This window comes from Podarcis muralis, chromosome 1, assembly GCF_964188315.1.
Source record: "Podarcis muralis chromosome 1, rPodMur119.hap1.1, whole genome shotgun sequence".
NCBI lineage: Eukaryota > Metazoa > Chordata > Lepidosauria > Squamata > Lacertidae > Podarcis > Podarcis muralis.
In genome coordinates this window covers 40,643,546-40,664,472 of record NC_135655.1, presented here as the reverse complement: position 1 = coordinate 40,664,472, position 20,927 = coordinate 40,643,546, and the positions used below count along the sequence as shown (strand labels likewise).

The following is a 20,927-nucleotide window of genomic DNA, read 5'->3' as shown; positions in this document are numbered from 1 at the left end:
AATGCTTATTTTGGATAGAAAAGACCCAAGCGTAGCATTACCATTCTGAGACTGGGATGCCTGTTTCGACAGCACCCAGCGTCACAATACTAAGCTGCATTGGTGAATTCTGTGCGTTAAGAATGGCATTGTTGAAATGTGGGTTATTATTTATAAATTGCATAGTCCCTTTACCATGCAAAATATGATGACACCTCAAAATATGTCTAACCTCATAACAACACACTGAAATTGTCAGAAAATTTCCCATTTCAGAAATGTACTGAAGTTGAGAGATGATTAGCAGAGCAATCAACACACCCTTTTTGGGTGGCAGGCAGAAATGAGTGTAGAAGTGTCTCTCTGCTAGCCCTGCTGACCTCCATTGGCTTCCTGCCGCCTGCAGAGTCTCGTCACTCTGCTGACACAGAGCCCCCTTCTACCCACTGAATGTACCATCACTTGGAAACCCATGGAGCTGGATTTTATATGGGTGGGGAGTGCTGAGCTCCTCTGGAATCCATTGGATTCTGAGCCATCCATGCAGCATCAGACCCAGTTTGGGCCCAATCACTGCACCAGCTATATAGACTGGTGCAGGGATCTGCCTGACCTTCCCATCTTCTGCCAGTCACTATGCACAGCAGGGCTACAGGTGCAGCAGTGGTCCCACCATTCCACAAATCCCTGCCAAGATAAGGAGTGCTGGTTTGGATTTCTCCCTAATTTGCCAGAAGGTATTGAGTCTGTGGCTGATCTGACATTTGGGTTGTGGTTCTTGAGTTCCAAGCCAGCAGTCTGCCAGCCACAGATGGCTTCAAAACAGCATTCCAATCCTGCCTTCCTTCCCCCACCCCACCCCACCCCCAAAAGAAAGCTCAGGGCTGTGTACATTTTATCCTCGCAAAAATCCTGTGAAGTAGGTTAGGTTAAGGTAGTTGCTGGCCCAAGGTCACCTACTGAGTTTATTGGCAGCATGGATATTTGAACCTAAACCTCGCCAGCCTTAACTGGTCACTCTAACCACTGAAACTGGTGTCACAGTGAATTAAGAGCATACACTTTAATACTGGTGGGTCATTTCAAGTGTGCCGCGGGGAGTGCCCATGGCTTTCCCCCAACAATAAAGGTAATAGAAAAACCCATGCCTTTATTGACCTCTGTTGCACATCAGAGCATTCAGTCATTATGATGTATCGTATGTGAACAAACAAACAGAAATTGTAGGTAGTCATAAAAAAATCCAGAATGTAGTATATTGAACTAGCTAAAATGTCACAAAATTGTGAGCAAGCTCTCGCATTTCCCCAGTACTTATTTCTGACTGGATATTAAGCAAAAAGAAAGGTGGAAAGGCTGTTGGGTTTGTTTGTTTGTTTGTTTGTTAACATTTATAAACAAGCAGTTTTCAATGCCATGTGCCTTCATATGTTAATATTTCTTAAAATATTTTTGTTTTATTAGACTGATGCAGTACTTTCCGATCAGGATGACAAGACTCCCGGTAGACTGCAGACTGTCTGGCCACCACCCAAAGCAAAGGATGAAGAAGAGAAAGTAGGATTAAAATATACAGAAGCAGGTAATATACCATGGCAAAATGTCTATTTAAAAAACATCAACACCACCTGAACCTGTTATCCAGTTTCTAGCACTGGCTCTTTCACAATAGTTATATTATACTCAAAAGAAAAAGTTGATTGCTTTGTGTTTGGTGCTGTAATTAGTTTTAAAAGGCTGACAGGTAGGAATTTTGTTACAGGTAGCTTTTCAACAGGTGTATGCATAGCCTGGTCCATCCAGACTGTCACAAACCCATCTATACTAGTATAGAAGCTTCCCAGCCAACATGAGTGTGGTAAAATAAATACTATACTCACAATGTAATAATACCTGTTTTCCTTACACATGACATGGGTGGCATTCAATACTAGCTCCATTCAGATTAGACCAATTGAAGTTAATTATCATGACTAAGTCAGGTTAATTAATTTAATGGGTCTGGTCTGAATAGGACTTAGTTGAATACAACCCATTACCTCAGTGCAGGGGGAAATATCCTGCATGGAGCCTTCTTTGGTGTTTCTTCAGTATTGATAACAGAAGTCAATAATAAGAGTAGAGTTGTAAGGGACCCTGAGGGTCATCTAGTTCAAACCCCTGCAATGCTGAGATCCCAACCAAAGCAACCATGGATTAATTAGGAAAAGGAATGTTCAGTGTAACTGACTGTGTCATTCAGATTTTAAAAAGCATTTTATAGCAATAGGTAGGCAAGCTACACAGCAAAAAGAACCCCAAGCTAATTTAACAATTCTGCATTCATGAGCAAGCTCCCTTTATAACATTTTGAAGTAGTCCCATCATTGCCTTGCTAGAGAGTTTGTACAAATTATCCCATGTAGACATAACTATTCATCCCTGAAACTCTTCAACGGAACTGCCATTTTGGTCTTTTTTAGATTCTGCTTTGGTTAGGGTTTACAGTAATTGATTCTAATTTTGTTTTTCATGCTGTTACTTTATATACCGTACACACACATATCTCCATTGCCAAAAAACATGTTTACACAACTTGCCTGGCATCTAAATTGGCAAACCAGCTGGGGTATTTCAACAGAGGTAAAAAAATAATAATAAAGTAGGGAAAATAGATTAAATAAATAAATAAATAAATAAATAAATAAATAGCTTGAAATAATCCACTGTGTCCGACCATATATATCCAAAGGCATGTTAAACAGGAACAAAAACATATTTGCTCTCTGCTCATATAAAGTGTAATTATGGCAATCTCTGTGCCAAACCTTCATATTAGCAGCTTACTTCTTAATAGTATGCGTTTGTATTATGCTAAATACAAGTCGGTGTGGGAATGATCCTTTGCAAAGGCTTTTAAATGTGGGATGTTAGGATCATGTTAAAGCGAATCGCTACTTCAGTTTTGACGCCGTATAGATTCCTCAATAGTGTTTGAGAGACAGAGGGGGAGTTAAAATGTAGAAGGAATAATATTAATTATTCTGTTCTCTGTTTATAGGCTATTTACGTTTCCTCATAAGTGCCCTATGGCATTATCAGGCCTTTGGCAAATTAACAATCTGTGGACTTTTAAACTTGGGGCAGGGTATTGTTTTGTTTGTTATTATGTTTTTTCCGTTTTTACACTGGCCCTCAGATGAAGAATGGTATAATAATAATAATGATGATGATGATGATGATGATGCTAGGAATGAAGCAGTACATAGGGACCTACCTGGTGCATGTTTTTCTTCTACAGTTTCTCTCATCACAATATGGTTCCATCTTTTGTGATGACCACCATAGGAGAGGGGTCATGGTAAGAGGAGGGCAAGGCCCAGTTTCTACCATTCCTTGACTGATGGTGGCAGAAGTAGTGAGAGACCACTGTGAGAGAAATTATCCTTGCTAAATGGTTTGCCAGAAGCGGCTTAGTCGTGCTGACACATGAACTGGAAGTCTGCGGACAAACGCCAGCTCCCTTGGTGACTGAACCTAATGGTCAGAGGTCCCTTTACCTTTAAATAGTAGCCTGAATGGGTTGCCTTTACAGCTGTACTGCTGCCTATCTGCTGTGTTTGTTGCTTGTGGGTGGGATGGAAGTACAGACTTAAAAAAACCCCACATTTTTAATTATGGCATTTTATTTCTTTTCTTAATATTCTTTCCCTTAACTTTCCTATTTAAAAATAATATATGTACCTATTGTTGTGAGAAAAGTGGAACACTGTAGATCTTGTGTACAATGCTGCCAGCTGTTGGAGTGCAGTGATATGAGTGGAAATTATCAGCGTACCAAATATATTGTAATTTGCTCAGAGCTTGGATTCTGAAGTAATGTCATTACTCATTCAGTGACTGAAAGAGATGGGAATTTAGCAGTGACTAAGACGTAACAGGACAGAAGTACCATATTCAGATGAGTAAGGTGGAGCATGTATAAACTTTACTTTCATGCTCTTCATACAAGAGGCTTTTTGATACCTTCTCACTGCTGTATAATTACCCTTGAAGCTGATCCAGAAGATCCATAAACATAGAATTCTTCTCATTCCCATTAGAATCAGTGATGCTATCACAATGGTTGTGCTCAAATCTGCAATGATTTCTTGTTTAGTTGTTCATTGGGTTATAGATGCCAAAAGTTGCCAAACAGGTCTTTCCTCTTGCTAAGAGAATGTGAGATGTGCTTCCTTTCACTGACTGTATTCAAAATAATGTTTAATGACAGCCTTTTCTCTTCATGTGCAATATATTTCCCTTGGCCATAAATAATGCTTACTGACTATACCTATTTTTGGGTGGGATTCAATCACATACAGTACTGACAAATTCAGGTTGTGCAATTAAAATTGATTTGAGCCCCTTGCACAACATGCCTGCTTCTCCCCGAAACTAGACTTTTTTTTGCAATAAGGAAAGTGATGGGAAAATGCACTGTAAAGCTTGATGCAACACTGTCTAACTTCCTTGCAAACAAACCACAACGTATGTTCAATAAACATCTCATCTGGAAGTGACTGATAATACTCATTTCTAACACTTTCCTAACCTACACAAGCAGCTATGGCCAGACAATAATGTAGATATAATTATGCGGCTTCTGTGTCTAGAGCAGGGGTCAGCAAACTTTTTCAGCAGGTGGCCGGTCCACTGTCCCTCAGACCTTGTGGGGGGCCGGACTATATTTTGAAAAAAAATAATGAACGAATTCCTATGCCCCACAAATAACCCAGAGATGCATTTTAAATAAAAGGGCACATTCTACTCATGTCAAAACACGCTTATTCCCGGACCGTCTGCGGGTCAGATTTAGAAGGCAGTTGAGCCACATCCGGCCCCCGGGCCTTAGTTCGTCTACCCATGGTCTAGAGCAGTGTTTCCCAACCTTGGGCCTCCAGCTGTTTTTGAACTACAATTCCCATCATCCCTGACCACTGGTCTTGCTAGCTAGGGATGATGGGAGTTGTAGTCCAAAAACAGCTGGAGGCCCAAGGTTGGGAAACACTGGTCTAGAGCAGGGGTCTGCAACCCGTGGCTCTGGAGCCGCATGTGGCTCTTTTACACCTTTGCCGCGGCTCCAGGGCGGATACTAGCGAGGGGAGGAGGCGCATTGTGCGCCCCGACACTTCCCACTGTGGCGGGCGGTGTTCTGGCTGTGACGTCGCATGGGGGCAGTGCGTGCATTAGTCACGCACCGTCCTGACGTCACCTTCCCACCCGCTGTCAGATCGGAGGGCAGCGGCGCGCATGCTTTAAATGTCGCAATGGTTTTGCGGCTCCCAGGTGTTTTTTTTATTCGGAAACGGGTCCAAGTGGCTCTCTTTGTCTTAAAGGTTGCAGACCCCTGGTCTAGAGGCTAGCTTAAGGGAGGCCCAGCCTGTGTGTCAGGCTTTGGCCTACCGTTAGGGGTCTGTTTCAAGCATGGATGTATGAAGATCAGAAGGATGGTAGATGATGTCACAGAAGGGATGGAGGTTAGGCACTGGATCAGAGGGCTCAGATGAAAGTGTGACATCAAAGTCAGGCAGAAGGTTCCGTGACAGCATAGAGGGTTGAAGGGGTCAGAAGTATGGCAACCAGAAGTCTCAATCTGAGGCAGCAAGGTAGTAGGCAGAGTCCTCCCATTCAAGGTGGGTTACAGTCAGTTAAAATTTCTTTGAGAGTTTGTCCCCAGGAATTCATCCTGAGTTTCTTCCCAAAGTCACTTTCTAGGGCAAGAGTTTTCTATCAGGGGCCATTGACCCACAGAAACAAATAAAGAATAATAATAATAATTTCAGGGGTTTTTTGTTTTGTTTTTTAGACAGTGTTCAGTAGGTTTTGTGTGCTTTTTCTCCACTGTGATGACTGAATCTGCTTTTCCTTAGTGAGCCATTGAGCTCTTGTCTGGCACATACAGAGCTCCTTTGTTCTCTTTCCCTCACCACATCTCGGGTTGTAAACAGGATTGTGCTGTTTCCCTAAGCTGCTCTAGCCCCCAGTTCCTAATGTAGTTGATATTGTTTATAAATCCTTTGAATGGAAGGGCCGTGCTTCCCAGAGTTGGGCATTTTGGTGTTGTTGGCATAGAACTCGTGTTGTTTCCATTATCTTGATTTTGGTTACCATGGCCTGGTGGCATTGACAAGCTTGGGAGGCGACAGCAAGCAGGGAGTGGTCCCTCAAAATATGCGATGGGTGCTCACTTCAGCACTCTTGCTCCTGCCTTTCCCCTGGTGGGAGGAAGCAGTGCTCCCCAAATCTGCTCTGGAGTGTCTGCAGCAGGAAAGAGCAGAATGGGAATGCAGGAAGAAATCCATTATGCAAGCCAGATGCCATAATTACATATCATCCTAAACATCGATCAGAGGTGTTAGCTAAACTAAGTTCGTGTTCTCTCATCAGAAAGTTTACTAAATGATCAAATTGAGCCCCAAAAATGTGTAGTAGGAGGCATCATAGACTTGCAAACTGACAGTGAAATCTAAGGGTGTTAAAATTTGTGTACCATTGTTTCACTTATGTTATCTGGTAGTGTGAAAATATTGAATGTTTTATTTCACTGTTATGTTTATGATACTACAGTATGATCAAGTAGTTTTGAGTCAACAATAAATGATGATGGTATTGTCATGTTCCAAGTCTACTGAAAGGCTTTCATATCTATTTTTGGGGGGAGGGTCTTTTGGGGCGGGTTTTGCTACAAAGGCAGTGGTTCTAATTTGCAAAAATGTTTTCATTTAAAAAGCTTATATTAAAAATGAGAAAAGTAGCAGTTTCCATTGACTGGATGATAATGTTGGAAATAATCTTACTGAGATACAATTCATGACACATTTGTTCTTTTATGTTGCATTTTCCTCATTAATTGTGTATATTGACAGGTCCCTGCTTCTTCATTGCCTTTTTAAGTTACTTCATCCTGCAGCAAAGTCATGCTGTTTCTATGGCACCTCAATTTCCATGGCAACAGTCTTTGACGCTATAAACACTATTTTTATGCCAGTGTGAGAAAGAGAAGCAAGGTTGTGAATGAGAAACCCCTTATTAGACCAAAAGGGCCTTAAATAAAATATTGAGAATAGAACTGTATATAACAGAAAAAATATATTTCAGCTGTGTTTTGAATTGGCCCCTCATAACTCACAATGTGATTTATGGAGGAGGAAAAACCCTCTTCAAGTGTAATGCTGGGGGACCCCTCCCCCCTTCCTATATAAACCATATATCATAAAGACACCACAGTCTCTGCTGTGCCTTATTTCCCAAAAGTAAACACAGACCCTGGGTAAGCACCTGAAACTGTGAAGATTGGGAGACGACGTGTAATAATATTAAAAACATCCCACCCACTTCTAAAAGGCCACAGATATTTAAAGGTGAAAGGCCTGGTTATAGAGGAAAGCTTTTGCGTAGCGCCTAAATATATGTATAATGATGGTGCCAGATGAACCTCCCTGGACAGAACTGTCCACCAACAGGCAGCCACTGCATAAAAAGGCCTGTCCTCATGTTGCCATCCCTGGATCTCATGGAGGGGCCACATGAAGAAGGGCCTCAGATGATGACTGAAGGGTCTGGGTCAGTTCATATGGGGTCTGCAATTCTGAGCTGTTTAAGGCTTTATATATCAAAACTAGTACTTTGAATTGGGCCCAGAAACTACAGTGGTACCTCGGGTTACAAACACTTCGGGTTACAGACTCCGCTAACCTGGAAGTAGTACCTCAGGTTAAGAATTTTACCTCAGGATGAGAACAGAAATCGCGTGGTGGTGGCACAACAGTGGCGGGAGGCCCCATTAGCTAAAGTGGTACCTCAGGTTAAGAACAGTTTCAGGTTAAGAACGGACCTCCGTAACGAATTAAGTTCGTAACCAGAGGTAGCACTGTAATTGGCAACTAGTGCAGTCAGGCCAGAATTGGTGTTATATGTCCAAAAGTAATATGAGGCTTCATCCTTGGGAATCGAGCAAACCCACCCCCAAACAGCAGCATAGAACACTTTCTAGGTCAAGCTAGGAAATATAGGTATCAATAACCAGATTGTAATATAGACAAGGAATCCAGTACACTTTACAGGCAAACTTAAGACACACTGGCAGCACTTTCTAAAGTGAGGAATGAAGAGGATAAGTAGCCCCTGTGCAGTTCTCCAGTTTCAGTTGCCCCCTTTCTGAAGCACTGTTTCAAATTTTAAAAGAGCCATCGGAATACTGTTTTATTACCTTGTGTGCGGTGTAGCTTTGTTAAAGTAAGGCACTAATTCAAGAGAAGTAGTCAAAGGATTTTGTTAAGGGAAAGCTTCTTGATAAAGTTCCTCAGATTTGCTATTTTTATTAGTAATCTAGGGGAGGTGGTAGGAATTTGCTTATGATATTTCAGATGGCACCAAACTAGGAGGCATTGCAAATATTATTAGGAAATCATGCAGAATTAATTGGATGGCCTCATGAACTGAAATGATGATGATGATGATGGTAACACGTCAGAATTGTGATTTCTTGTTTGATTCTGGGTAGAGCAAGTGCAAGCCATAGTTTGTTGGTGTGCATGTAATGGGAAACTGTGGTTTGTACTGAACAAAACCAATCTGTGTTTGGAAGGTGTAAAAAATGTATGTGAGCCTATGACACATTCCTTATTCTCTAAAACATGCTTATGCCTAAACTGAATGTGTCTTATAGGATTATTAGGATTAGATTTTATGGAACAAAGTAGGTGTTCCATTATTACCGCTCCTCTGTTTGAAATAGGTGACAGGAGTGTGAAACATGTAAATGACATGCCTATTTAACCTTGTTAAATGTTTGCCAGCTGGGTGGTAATTATTTGCTGTACTGTAATCTTGAACGTTTGGCACTGAAACAGGATAATTAAAGTAGCATGTGATCTGGCAGCTGAATATATTTTTCCCCTGTAAACAAGGAGACAGCAAGATATTGACTCAGACAGAAACCAAGGTGCTATGCCCAGCTGTGGTGTTTTCATTACATTCTAACCGAGAGCACATGAGCCACCAGTGAAGTTATTAATGCCCTCTGTAAAATGAACGCATTGTAGATGTAGCTTTACTTGTTGCAGCTGTGGGGAAGGTCAGCTAGATAGCTACTATGGTGAATGAATGTTTACTCTGCTTTAGCCACATTTATGCAAAAGTAACTTTGCATCTTTTCCATGCAAAGCTTCTTTTACTGTAGAAATAATTAACTAATTAACCTGTTCTTTTCCAGTTTTTCCTGGAGGGTATTAGGTATAAACATCAAGGTGCCAATAAGTGTGCTTATGAGATATATATCACACACACACACACATATACACACCATCAGTTGACCCAGACATTACACAGCATAAATTGCAATGCACGCAGCTACCAACATTTTAAAACTTTTCTTTTTACGTGTTATGTGATCTGCTGTGGATCTCATTGGTTTGTTGAGGCATTTGCTTGCGAGTATTTGTATTTTAAAAACTCTTACGTGCTGGTTACCTCTTCCCTCCCCATGTCTGCTCCTTATTATGCAAGATGAAGGTTATTATTATGAGGTTGCTGCCAGCTTCTGTGGCCAGGCTACTAGTGCCACACCAAGGACATTTTTGGTCATGGCACTTCAGTTATAGAATTCCCTCTTTAATGGCAATCCATATCCCTGACTCCTTTCAAAAAGCTGTTAGAATGTTCTTATTTTATAGCATCTTTGTGTCCTAAGCTACTGGGATCGTGACTGTGCTGTCTTTGTCTGATGTTGTGTTTTGTTGGACTTTACTGTTTATAATGCTCATTCTTTTTAAAATTTATTTTGCCATTTCAGCTACCTTGGGTTTCTTTTTATGCAAGGATTGCTTCTTCTTCTTTATTCATTCATTCTTTCATTTAGAAGTACCAGGGTGGAGTTCTTAATTGCTGTTTTGTCATACGGTCAGGGCTTTCAAGGTGCGAACAAGTGTTTTTGAATCTGGTAGAGAGATGTGTAAAGTTCACGTGCAGCTGACTCAGGCCCTTGCCTCTGCTAACCCAGGTCTGCCTGCTGTGATGGCTTTCAAATATCTGCCCAAAGTTGTTTCATAGCCTTGCTGCCTGGCAGGGACGCGGACTTATAAAAAATATTGGGGGGGCCCGGGAAAGCTCATGAATAATAAATAAGCTCATGAATATGCAAATAAAGTGGCGCCGCCTCCTCGTGAGCGAATAGGGGAGAGCGTGCTGCGCCTATTAATCAGCTCCAAAGGAAATTGGGTGGAGCTTTTGCTCGGGAGGGAGGGCAGGAGGCATGCAGCCCGCCCCTCCCTGTGCATTTTGGGCTGGGGGAGGGGCGGCGATGGCGCTCTGCTGGAGGGGTGCCGGAGATTATTGGGGGGGCGGAGCCCCCCCAAACGAATTTTTGAGGGGGCTCGGGCCCCCTCAAGCCCCATGGAGTCGGCGCCTATGCTGCCTGGGATTCTTTGTCTGGAAATAACTGGGATTGAACTAACCTGGGACGCAGAGCACAGGAGCAGCATGTTCTGCTTCAGTGCTTGAGGCAAATCGGGATTACTGTTCCACACTGCAAAGCCTCCCTTACCTGCATTGCGCAGTGTCACTAGCGAAGTGCTGGCAGTGGCACCGGCTTGCTGCAAGATCTCATGAGGGGCCCAGCCCTGGCAAAGCATGTGTTCTGCAACTTAGCTGTGGCCACAGTTGCATTGGTAGATCAGATGTGTCCTACAGAAAATGCTGCAGAAGTTCTACTAGTACCTTATCCATGTCAAAGCAATGCTTTCTAATGGGAAAGAAAGCTTTTCCAGAGTGGGCCCCTCCTGCTGTTTTTTTATTGTTTCCTGGGCGCCCTTTGGAAATCAAAAGACAGTTCGAGTTGTGGGAGAGAAAATGGTTTCACCTTTTCTTCCTTGTCTTGAAGACCTTGAGCAGTGCTGGATTTACGTATAAGCTAAACAAGCTATAGCTTAGGGCTCCACTCTCTTGGGGGGCCCAAAAAAATAAAAGAAAGGAAAAAACTGGATGTATATTTCCAAAATATAAGATAAAAAACAAATAAAATAAAAACTACATACAGCAACAGTGTTTTGTGTTGTGTAGGTTCCTATGATGTAAGTAATGGGCCCCGCCTGCTAGCCTGCTCCCTAAAATATCACTGGTTTGCTCATTTCTGTATATAGGGTGCATACATTCTGCAAGTGCACATGGCTTTAGATACCTAATAGGTCCATAAATTAGCATATAGCATATATTCAACACAAAAAACAGCGACAATTTGTTGTTGACAAAGGACAGCTGGACATATAAAGGGCCCCATTACGTTCAGTAGCTTAGGGCCTCATCAGACCTAAATCTGGCCCTGACCTTGAGCCATACAAAGGAAAGGTATATTGCAATCTAGAAGGCTGTAATAGATCCCACTTTAAATTCCAAAGACTCTGTCATGTGGTTGGGGGGCGGGAGCGGGGATGGTACAGCATTTCTATAAACTTTTGCTGCATTGCAGATGTTTGATCCAGGAATACAAAGTTTTGTGAGACAGTTAATTAAATCGCTCCACCCAAACTTTGGAGTGGCTAGTACAGTAGAAGCTGGAATAGTTTTGGCAGTTCTTTCCAGGCATGTGCAAAGAGGCTGAGTCACTCTGTGCTTGCCCAGTCACACTCCAATATAGCATTTCCTCCCTCTTTTGTAAAGCATTTTTCTTGGAGCTGGGATTGAAATTAGCCTAGCCATTTATTTTGCTAATAATACCCATTTGTTCCAAACATTCCCACAAAGTGTACTTTGTAAAACTTATTTGAAACTTAATTTTAACATGGTACCACATTATATTCATTGTTGTGTATCTGTATTTCCCTTAGTTCTTATTTAAACACATGGAAAGCAGTCATGAGTGTAATTATTCCATGCATCTTGGTTTTTACTTAGATCTGGTTTGCATAAAGTCATTTGTACAAGTTAGAAAAACCAAATGCCATTGTTTCAGAAAGGTTGGGCAGCCTAGCACCTTCAGTTCAGTTTTGAGGATGTCTAATTTGCAAAATAGAACTTGTCTGGTGCATTTTAATGGCATTGAGCTTCAGTAGACTAAATATGTGCTACTGACATCTAGTGGGTAAATTAGAAAATAACATGAGGGAAATTTAAAAAACTGCAATGTGGGGGTGGGGGAATCAGGGGGACCAAAGGAAACATTATACAGGACCTGTGTGTTACCATTTCTTACTGGACTTTTCAGTTGTAGCAACTCTGCAATGAGTCTGGACAGTGAATGGTGAGGGGAAGGGGCTCCTTAATCCTTTTCCTTTTTTCTAGCCATTTTTCTACTAAAAAAATCACATTCCCTGCTGAAAAATTTACAAACCGTTTGTCTCTTCATGCTACCTTCCATGTCGCTTTTAAAGCCTTTTATTTGAAGGGGTCTTCACAATATCTGGAGGCACGTTAGTAGAGGAGCCCCCAACTTTGTTGAGCCCAGAAGGCATTTAGAAAGCTTAAAAACTGTGCTATGAGCATCACGGGTTTCAGAGAAGAAAAACTGGTGATGCTCAGAACCTGCCCCTCTCCAAAAAATAAAAAAATAAAAACAGGCAGCAAATAAAAACCAATAAAATGCATACCAAAGGGGGGGGGGGAGAGAACCCTGCGCCAAACACACAACCCCTCTCCTAACCAAATCACCACCACCACCTCAAAATAGGGAGGGTCAGGGGGGCTTGGTGGGTGATTGGCAACACATTGAGCACCCCCAGCATTGAGCACCCCCAGAACCTTCTGTTATATTAAATGCAACAAAGAGTTTGCATGTTGAGAGAGTGAATCACTTCTCCCTGTTCTCTCTTTCCAGACCACTCAGCCGTTTTGTAATTTCATTCTTCCCCACCAGATGTAGACGTATTTTAAGGCACTTTCCAAAAGCTGACACATCTGCTTCCTGGGTTTTTTAGCTACCAGATTTCCAGAAATGTTTCATCAGCCCAAGTCGACATCCATCCACACGTGATAATATCAATACCACTTGTTGAGGAACACAAGCGAATAGCAAAGAGAACCTGTACAAATGACGCTGACACAAAACCTCACACGCACATTAAGTAAAATAGAAACATCGCCACCCGACCCATCGCCATCCACCATGGCCACCTCCACCTCTCCACCCCCTTTTCACTTTCCAATGTAACACTAATGTTTCAACAAATGAAACTGACCTGTAGAAAATGTAACTTGAAAAAAGAAACATTGCACATACTTTTGTAAACCAAGAAACCTTTTAAAAATAACAACAACAACAACAACAACAACAACAACACTTGTTTAGTCTCCCTAGCATGTGGATTCCAGATGGCGTGGTGGGAAGTGAATATGTCTTTTCATTTAATTGTTGGAAGAGTTGATTATTTGGTCTGCTCCATGGGCTGTCCCCAGTTTCAACACAAAGCCCCCTAAAACAAAGCAAAAAACAGACAAAACACCTATACCCACCAAAACTAATGAAACACAGACCAAAAAGCAGGAACCCCCTCCCAAAACATTTCGAGTGTTTGTCTTCTGTTCCACTGGAGTTTTCTAGATTTTCAGCCCTCCAAGCTATGCCACACCCTGTGTCCCTTCTTCGGTACATTTCATTTACCAGATGATTTGCAGTAATAAACAAAGATAGCATTTTAGTTGGCTAGCTCTGCATAGCCCTTGCTATGGCTTGAACAGGCTGCAATTTCAACTTACAATAGGGCACTCCCAGAACCTAAATTGAAGGCCGTGACTCAGGCCTTGAACGTGCAAAATTATCTGGGAAAAGTGCTGAATGTGTGTGAAGTGTCTTCCAGCTGAAAAACTCTGGTTAGTACCCCAATTTATGTGATGAAGAGGAATCACGTCCAGGCCAGAGAGTGATTTCAAGCCTGACTTGAGCCATTGACACCTCTCATTTTACAGTGTCATTGATTTGAAGATAAAAGTGAAGAAAGAGATGAGGGAGGGAAGCATGAGGGCACAGAAAAGAAGATGTGATGGTTGGAGGAAGACACAGAATTGAAAGGATGCTGAAAGCATTAGGGGTATGTGAAAGTGTGAGCTGGAGAAAAAAGGATGAAGGCAGCCACTCATTTCTCTAATTATTGCCTGACCAGCTTTATGTGTTTGCACATATGTGTGTACACACACACACACACACACACACACTTTGCCATGATGCTATCCCACATGGTATATGTGAAAGTATGACAGCTACATAAGCAAGACTGGTACTGTGCATCTTTCACATAGTCCCAGAATATTCTGCAAGCAAAACCTCTTAAGTAGGATGAACCTAGAAAGATGAAAAACTGGCAGGGAAGGGACCAAGTACCAAGAAAAGCAATCATTGAGAGCACTTGTGTCTTTGTCACCCATTGAGAGAAAGATGAGGTGAAATGGATTGCCTTTTTACACACACAAGCATCTTCTACCATTATCAGTAATATTAGAAGCATCATCACTAAGTTGTGCCCAGATGCAGGAGAAAACAAGCTTGCTCCATCTTCCATGTGACAGCCTTTTAATATCTGAACATGGCTATCATATCTCCTCTCAGACGCTTCTTTTCCAGGCCAACCATACCCAGCTCCCTCAACTGTTCATCTTGACGCTTGGTTTCCAGACCCTTGATCACCTTTGTCAGGGAACTGACATCAGAGACTAGCGGAGAGGGAAGTCGCCCCAATGATGCAGGGGAGGGAACTAGCAAGGAGAGAGAGAGAGCTTCCACTGGGGAAGGAAATCAAGGTGACACCAGGAAGAAAGGGGAGGCTGAGAGTACTTCGGAGGGGAGGCTCCGGGACTCTTCCAGTGAGATCAGCGGGGAGAGTGCAGGACCTCCGCTTGGCACGCCCACTCTGCGCAGAAGGCTTCCGCGCAGAGAAGCTAGGCGGAGACTTGCTGTCAAGGAATTCTTATGTTGGAAGAAGTTCAGGAAACGCCCACTGACGGATTCTGCCAGTGATTGAGACAGTCGCGTTGTGAGGGCTGTCAAACCAGGGAAAGGTTTAGCTATACCACCAGCGTGGAACGGTTGGGGAGTTGATGCACAAGCAACCCCAATTCCCATTACAACCTTGATTGCCTTTCTCTGCACACATTATAGCTTGTCAATGTCCTTGTGATGGCCTGGGATTCCGATTCGGAGGATGAAACAGAGGAATCCCAGCCTGCACAGGAGTCCCCGCCTCCAGGGCCGGCTGAACTGGGGCAAGGCCTAGATGCTGAAGAGCCTGCACCTGTGGCAGTGCATCAGGAGCTGGCCCCAGGTGAAGTCCTTCTGGCCCCAGAGGGGCTTGATGACTCAGTGGCCACAGGTGAGCCTCCTCCAGGGCCCAGTAACCCTTCGGCCTCTCCTGATCTGCAGAGGCTTAGGGCAGAGAGGCGAAGGGAACTGGTTGCCCCCAGGAGGAGTGCTCGCCTTAAGGCCAGAGGAGGCGGGGCTCCTGGGGGTCGGGACCGCCCCTGACCTTAGAAGAGGATAAAAGCCCAGTCAGCCCGGCCCCAGGTTGCGGGAGCAACGTCGTTGTTGGCTTCGGACCTTCCTGTGTTCCTGATCCCTGCTCGGCCTCCTGTTCCTGACTATCCGGTACTCCTGTTCCCTGCTCGGCTTCCTGTTCCTGACTATCCGGTACTCCTGTTCCCTGCTCGGCCTCCTGTTCCCGTCCATCCGGTGTTCCTGTTACCTGCTCAGCCCTCTGTTCCAGCGTTCCTGTTCCCCGCCCGGCTCTCTGCATCGGACCTCGCCCCTCTTCGTGTGGACTCTGCTACACCCACGGTACCTTACCCCCGGGACCAGCACAGTTTGCTCCCGCCACACCCGCACTCCCCCTTCGTAGGGGTGCGTTCGGGAAGAGTCAGAGGCCATGGCTGACCAGGCGGCTGCACTGGTGGCTTTGGCCCAGGAGAACCAGGCCTTGACTCACACCGTGCAGCAGCTCAGTGACGCGGTTGTGGCACTTCAGCAACGCTTGGAAGCCCTACCGGCTCCTGGGGCCGACGCCCCGGCTCCTGGCAAGTACCCAGTGGCTTTGCCTGAGAAATTTGATGGGGCCCCGGCCAGCTTTCCCATGTTCCTTGCCCAGGCCAAGCTGTATATTCAGGGGCGAGCCCGGAACTTTCCTGACGACCGCACCAAGGTGCACTTTTTGATTAGTTTGTTAAAGGATCAGGCGGCCAAGTGGGCGTTGCCGCTACTCAGGCAAGACTCCCCCTTGCTGGCAGACTATACGGGGTTTTGCAATCGTTTGGAGGCCGCGTTCGGCAACCCCCAGAAAGGGAGTCAAGCCAACCGGGCGATTCGGCGTTTGAAACAGGGCAAGTCCACGGTGGCCGCATATACCACGGAGTTTCGGCTGTTGGCACAGGACTTGACCTGGAATGATTCGGCACTGCGGGACCAGTATCTCGAAGGGCTTTCGGACGAGGTACTGGACCAGTTGGCCACAATGGAACGCCCCACCACGCTAGACACTCTCATTCAACGGAGTCTACAAATAGACGACCGGTTGGAGGATCGTCGTCAGGCCCGGGGTCGCCGACACTTCCAGTTCACGGCACCAGCTTTTTCCGGCAGCCCCACGGTCACAACTGATTTAACGGAGGAGCCTATGCAGCTCGGGGCAGTGCGGCCACGCCTTTCCCCCGCAGAGAAGGCGCGGCGTCGGGAGGGAAATCTCTGTCTTTACTGTGGCGGAAGTGGACACTTCGCTCGGTCTTGCCCTGAGAAACGCCAGCCGCAGGGAAACCGCCAACCCCAGTAGCTGATGGCCCTAGCTACCGGGGGTCCCAAACCGCGCAGAATGGGCCTGCACCAATGGACTTGCAACATCTTATGGTTTCGGTACGTTTATACCCTCCAGGTGGGCCCTGGATCCTCACCCATGCTTTGGTAGATTCAGGGGCAACCCGCTCCTATATGGACGCTGCTTTTGCCACCCATCATCAGGTGCCACTTCGGAACAAGCCAGTACCGGTCCAGGTGGAAGCGATTGACGGACGACTTCTGCGTTCAGGTGCCGTTACTCAGGAGACCCAGCCCCTGGTCCTGTGTTTCCAGCAGCACTGGGAGTTGCGAACTTTGGACATTGCCTCTATGCCCCGCTTCCCCCTGGTGCTCGGGATGGACTGGCTGGAAGCCCACAACGTTCAGATTGACTGGGTCAAACGGACCGTGCACTTCCCAGACCCATGTTCCCATGCTCAATCCGGGACGCTGGCGGCCGCGCCCTCAGAGGAGGCAGCACCCACGCTCCCAGCCGTGTATCAGGACTACCAGGACGTGTTCGAGGAACGGGGGGCAGACCAGCTGCCGCCACATCGGCCTTTTGACTGCGGCATAGACCTCCAACCCGGAGCGCCTTTACCAGTGAGTCGCTTATATTCTCTAACAGAGCCAGAGCGCGAGGCTTTGCAGGACTTCTTGCGCAAGAACCTGGAGCGTGGGTTCATTAGGCCTTCCACCTCGCCTACCGCGGCACCAGTGCTTTTCGTTAAGAAGAAATGTGGGGAACTCCGCCCTTGCCATGATTACCGAGCCCTGAACAAAATTACCGTCCCAGACCGGTACCCCTTGCCCCTTATCTCGGAGCTGCTGGAGCGGGTGCAAGGGGCACAGGTGTTCACCAAGCTGGACCTCCGGGGGGCCTACAACTTGATTCGGATCCGAGCCGGGGATGAGTGGAAGACAGCGTTTGGGACCCGGTACGGGCAGTTTGAATATTTGGTTATGCCTTTCGGTTTGTGCAACGCGCCTGCTGTGTTCCAACGCTACATCAACCACGTGTTTCAGGACTTGTTAGACAAGTACGTGGTGGTGTATTTGGATGACATACTGATTTACTCCCGTGACCCGGCTCGCCATGAGGGACATGTCCGGACCGTGCTGCAGCGCTTGCGTGAGCACCGTTTGTACGCAAAGCTCAGCAAGTGCGAGTTCCATCAGCGGACTGTGGACTTCCTTGGTCACCGGCTCTCTCCGGATGGGGTGCAAATGGACCCAGGGAAGGTGACAGCGGTTCAAGAATGGGCGGCACCCCGGAACCGCAAGGACCTACAACGTTTCCTGGGGTTCGCCAATTACTACCGGACCTTCATCGCTGATTATGCTCATCGCACCACCCCGTTGACCCGGCTACTGCGCCCAAAGACACCGTTTTCCTGGGACAAGGAGGCAGAGGAGGCGTTTCAGGGGTTGAAGGCCTGTTTCCAGAGGGCACCAATCTTACAACATCCTGACCCCTCTCGACCCTTTGTGGTGGAGACCGACGCCTCCAGTACGGCTCTCGGTGCCGTCTTGTCTCAACAGATTGATCCTGAAGCGCCACTCTTACCCTGTGCCTTCTATTCCCGCCAGCTCCTACCAGCGGAGCGTAACTATACTGTGTGGGAGCGGGAACTACTGGCCATCAAGGTAGCCTTTGAGGTCTGGCGCCACCATCTTGAGGGGGCACGACATCCGGTGGAGGTGAGAACCGACCACCGGAACCTGGAGTACCTCCAGACCACCCGCAAGCTGAACCAAAGACAGATCCGGTGGGCGTTGTTCTTTTCCCGGTTCCAGTTTCGGATCCGCTACATCCCTAGCTCTCAGAATCAGAAGGTGGATGCTCTGTCCCGGAAACCTGAAGACAACGCAGACACGGTACAGCAAGCAGAACCCACCACGATCCTACCTCCGGCTGCATTCCTGGCCACCCAGGAGGCGCAGCCACTGCAGGTTCGGGTGCGGGAACAGCAGCGGGTCGACGCTTGGGCCCAGGAACGACTCCGGGAGATGGCTGAAGGGTCCAGCCCACAGTATCCGGGGCTGGTCCTGCATCAGGGCCTTCTGCTGCACCACGGTCGTCTGTACGTCCCGCCAGGGCCACTACGGCTGGAGGTTCTCCGGATGGCCCATGATGCCCCAGCAGCGGGGCACTTTGGACGGTATCGGACCACCCATCTGGTCAGTCGTGAGTTTTGGTGGCCCCGCCTGAAGGCTGACGTGGCTCGCTACGTTGCTGGTTGTGATGTCTGCCGTCGCGCCAAGGGACCTACCGGGCGACCCCCCGGCCTACTTCAGCCATTGCCAGTTCCACCGCGCCCTTGGCACACGGTTTCGTTGGACTTTGTAGTGGACTTACCCTCGTCTCGTGGCTGTACCTGCCTTCTGGTTTTCTCCGACCATTTCACCAAGATGGTGCACTGCGCTCCCTGTCCATCTGTACCCACAGCCAAGGAAACTGCTCAGCTGTACCTTCAGCATGTCTTCCGCCTGCATGGACTACCTGAGCGCGTGGTGTCCGACCGGGGCGTTCAGTTCACATCCCGGTTCTGGCGAGCATTACACCAGACCCTCGGGACAGAGGTCTGCCTCTCGTCAGCCTACCACCCACAGACCGATGGCCAGACGGAACGGGCGAACGCGGTGCTGGAGCAGTACCTCCGGTGTTACTGCAGCTACCAGCAGGATGACTGGGTCGACCACCTGGCATTGGCAGAGTTCGCCTATAACAACGCGGTGAATGCGTCCACCCAGCAGACCCCGTTCCAGGCCAGTTATGGTTATCATCCACGGCTGTTTCCAGAGGTGCTGCCGGCATCCGCGGTCCCGGCGGTGACGGAGTGGCTTCAAGAGCTCCAGTCCCAGCAACAGCTTTTGGTGGAGCAACTGCACCAGGCCAAGGAAGCGTACAAAGCCCAGGCCGACCGCCACCGCCAGGTGGGGCCGGAACTTCGCGTCGGTGACCTGGTTTGGCTCTCCACTCGCCATCTCCACCCCTCTCGACCTTCGCGGAAGTTGGACGTCCACGCACCTGCCTGCCTCCGAGAGTTCCATGCGACGTACCCCGGCAAGCCGGGTCCGGACCCTCGGTTGAGGGGGGGGCCTGGGAGGGGGGATGGTGTGATGGCCTGGGATTCCGATTCGGAGGATGAAACAGAGGAATCCCAGCCTGCACAGGAGTCCCCGCCTCCAGGGCCGGCTGAACTGGGGCAAGGCCTAGATGCTGAAGAGCCTGCACCTGTGGCAGTGCATCAGGAGCTGGCCCCAGGTGAAGTCCTTCTGGCCCCAGAGGGGCTTGATGACTCAGTGGCCACAGGTGAGCCTCCTCCAGGGCCCAGTAACCCTTCGGCCTCTCCTGATCTGCAGAGGCTTAGGGCAGAGAGGCGAAGGGAACTGGTTGCCCCCAGGAGGAGTGCTCGCCTTAAGGCCAGAGGAGGCGGGGCTCCTGGGGGTCGGGACCGCCCCTGACCTTAGAAGAGGATAAAAGCCCAGTCAGCCCGGCCCCAGGTTGCGGGAGCAACGTCGTTGTTGGCTTCGGACCTTCCTGTGTTCCTGATCCCTGCTCGGCCTCCTGTTCCTGACTATCCGGTACTCCTGTTCCCTGCTCGGCTTCCTGTTCCTGACTATCCGGTACTCCTGTTCCCTGCTCGGCCTCCTGTTCCCGTCCATCCGGTGTTCCTGTTACCTGCTCAGCCCTCTGTTCCAGCGTTCCTGTTCCCCGCCCGGCTCTCTGCATCGGACCTCGCCCCTCTTCGTGTGGACTCTGCTACACCCACGGTACCTTACCCCCGGGACCAGCACAGTCCTTCTTAAATTGTGATGTCAAAAATTGGACAGAGTACTCCAGTGGTGGTCTGACTAAGGCAGAATAGAGCAGGACTATTATTTCTCTTGACCGGGACACTATACTTCTATTGATACAGCCTAGAATAGCATATGCTTTTTTGCTGCTGCATCACACTGTTGGCTCATGTTAAGCTTGTGGTCCACCAAGACCCCTAGATCCTTTTCACACGTACTACTGCCAATCCAGATGTCCCCTAACTTATATTTGTGCAGCTGGTTCTTCCTGCCTAAGTGCAGAACCTTACATTTGTCCCTATTGAAATTCATTTTGTTTATTTGGGCCCAGTTCTCCAATCTGTTAAGATCATTTTGAATCTCAATTCTATCTTTCGCAGCATTG

The 20,927-nt window shown here is 47.2% G+C and overlaps 1 protein-coding gene across 1 annotated transcript in view; it reads left to right on the top strand.

Annotated features, from left to right (window-relative positions):
- FMN1 (formin 1) overlaps positions 1-20,927 on the top strand; it is a 118,065-nt gene that overhangs the window by 2,473 nt on the left and 94,665 nt on the right. Inside the window, exon 2 of the mRNA XM_028722014.2 lies at positions 1,444-1,561. Coding sequence (XP_028577847.2) covers positions 1,444-1,561 — 118 coding nt within the window. The remainder of the gene's footprint in view (positions 1-1,443; positions 1,562-20,927) is intronic.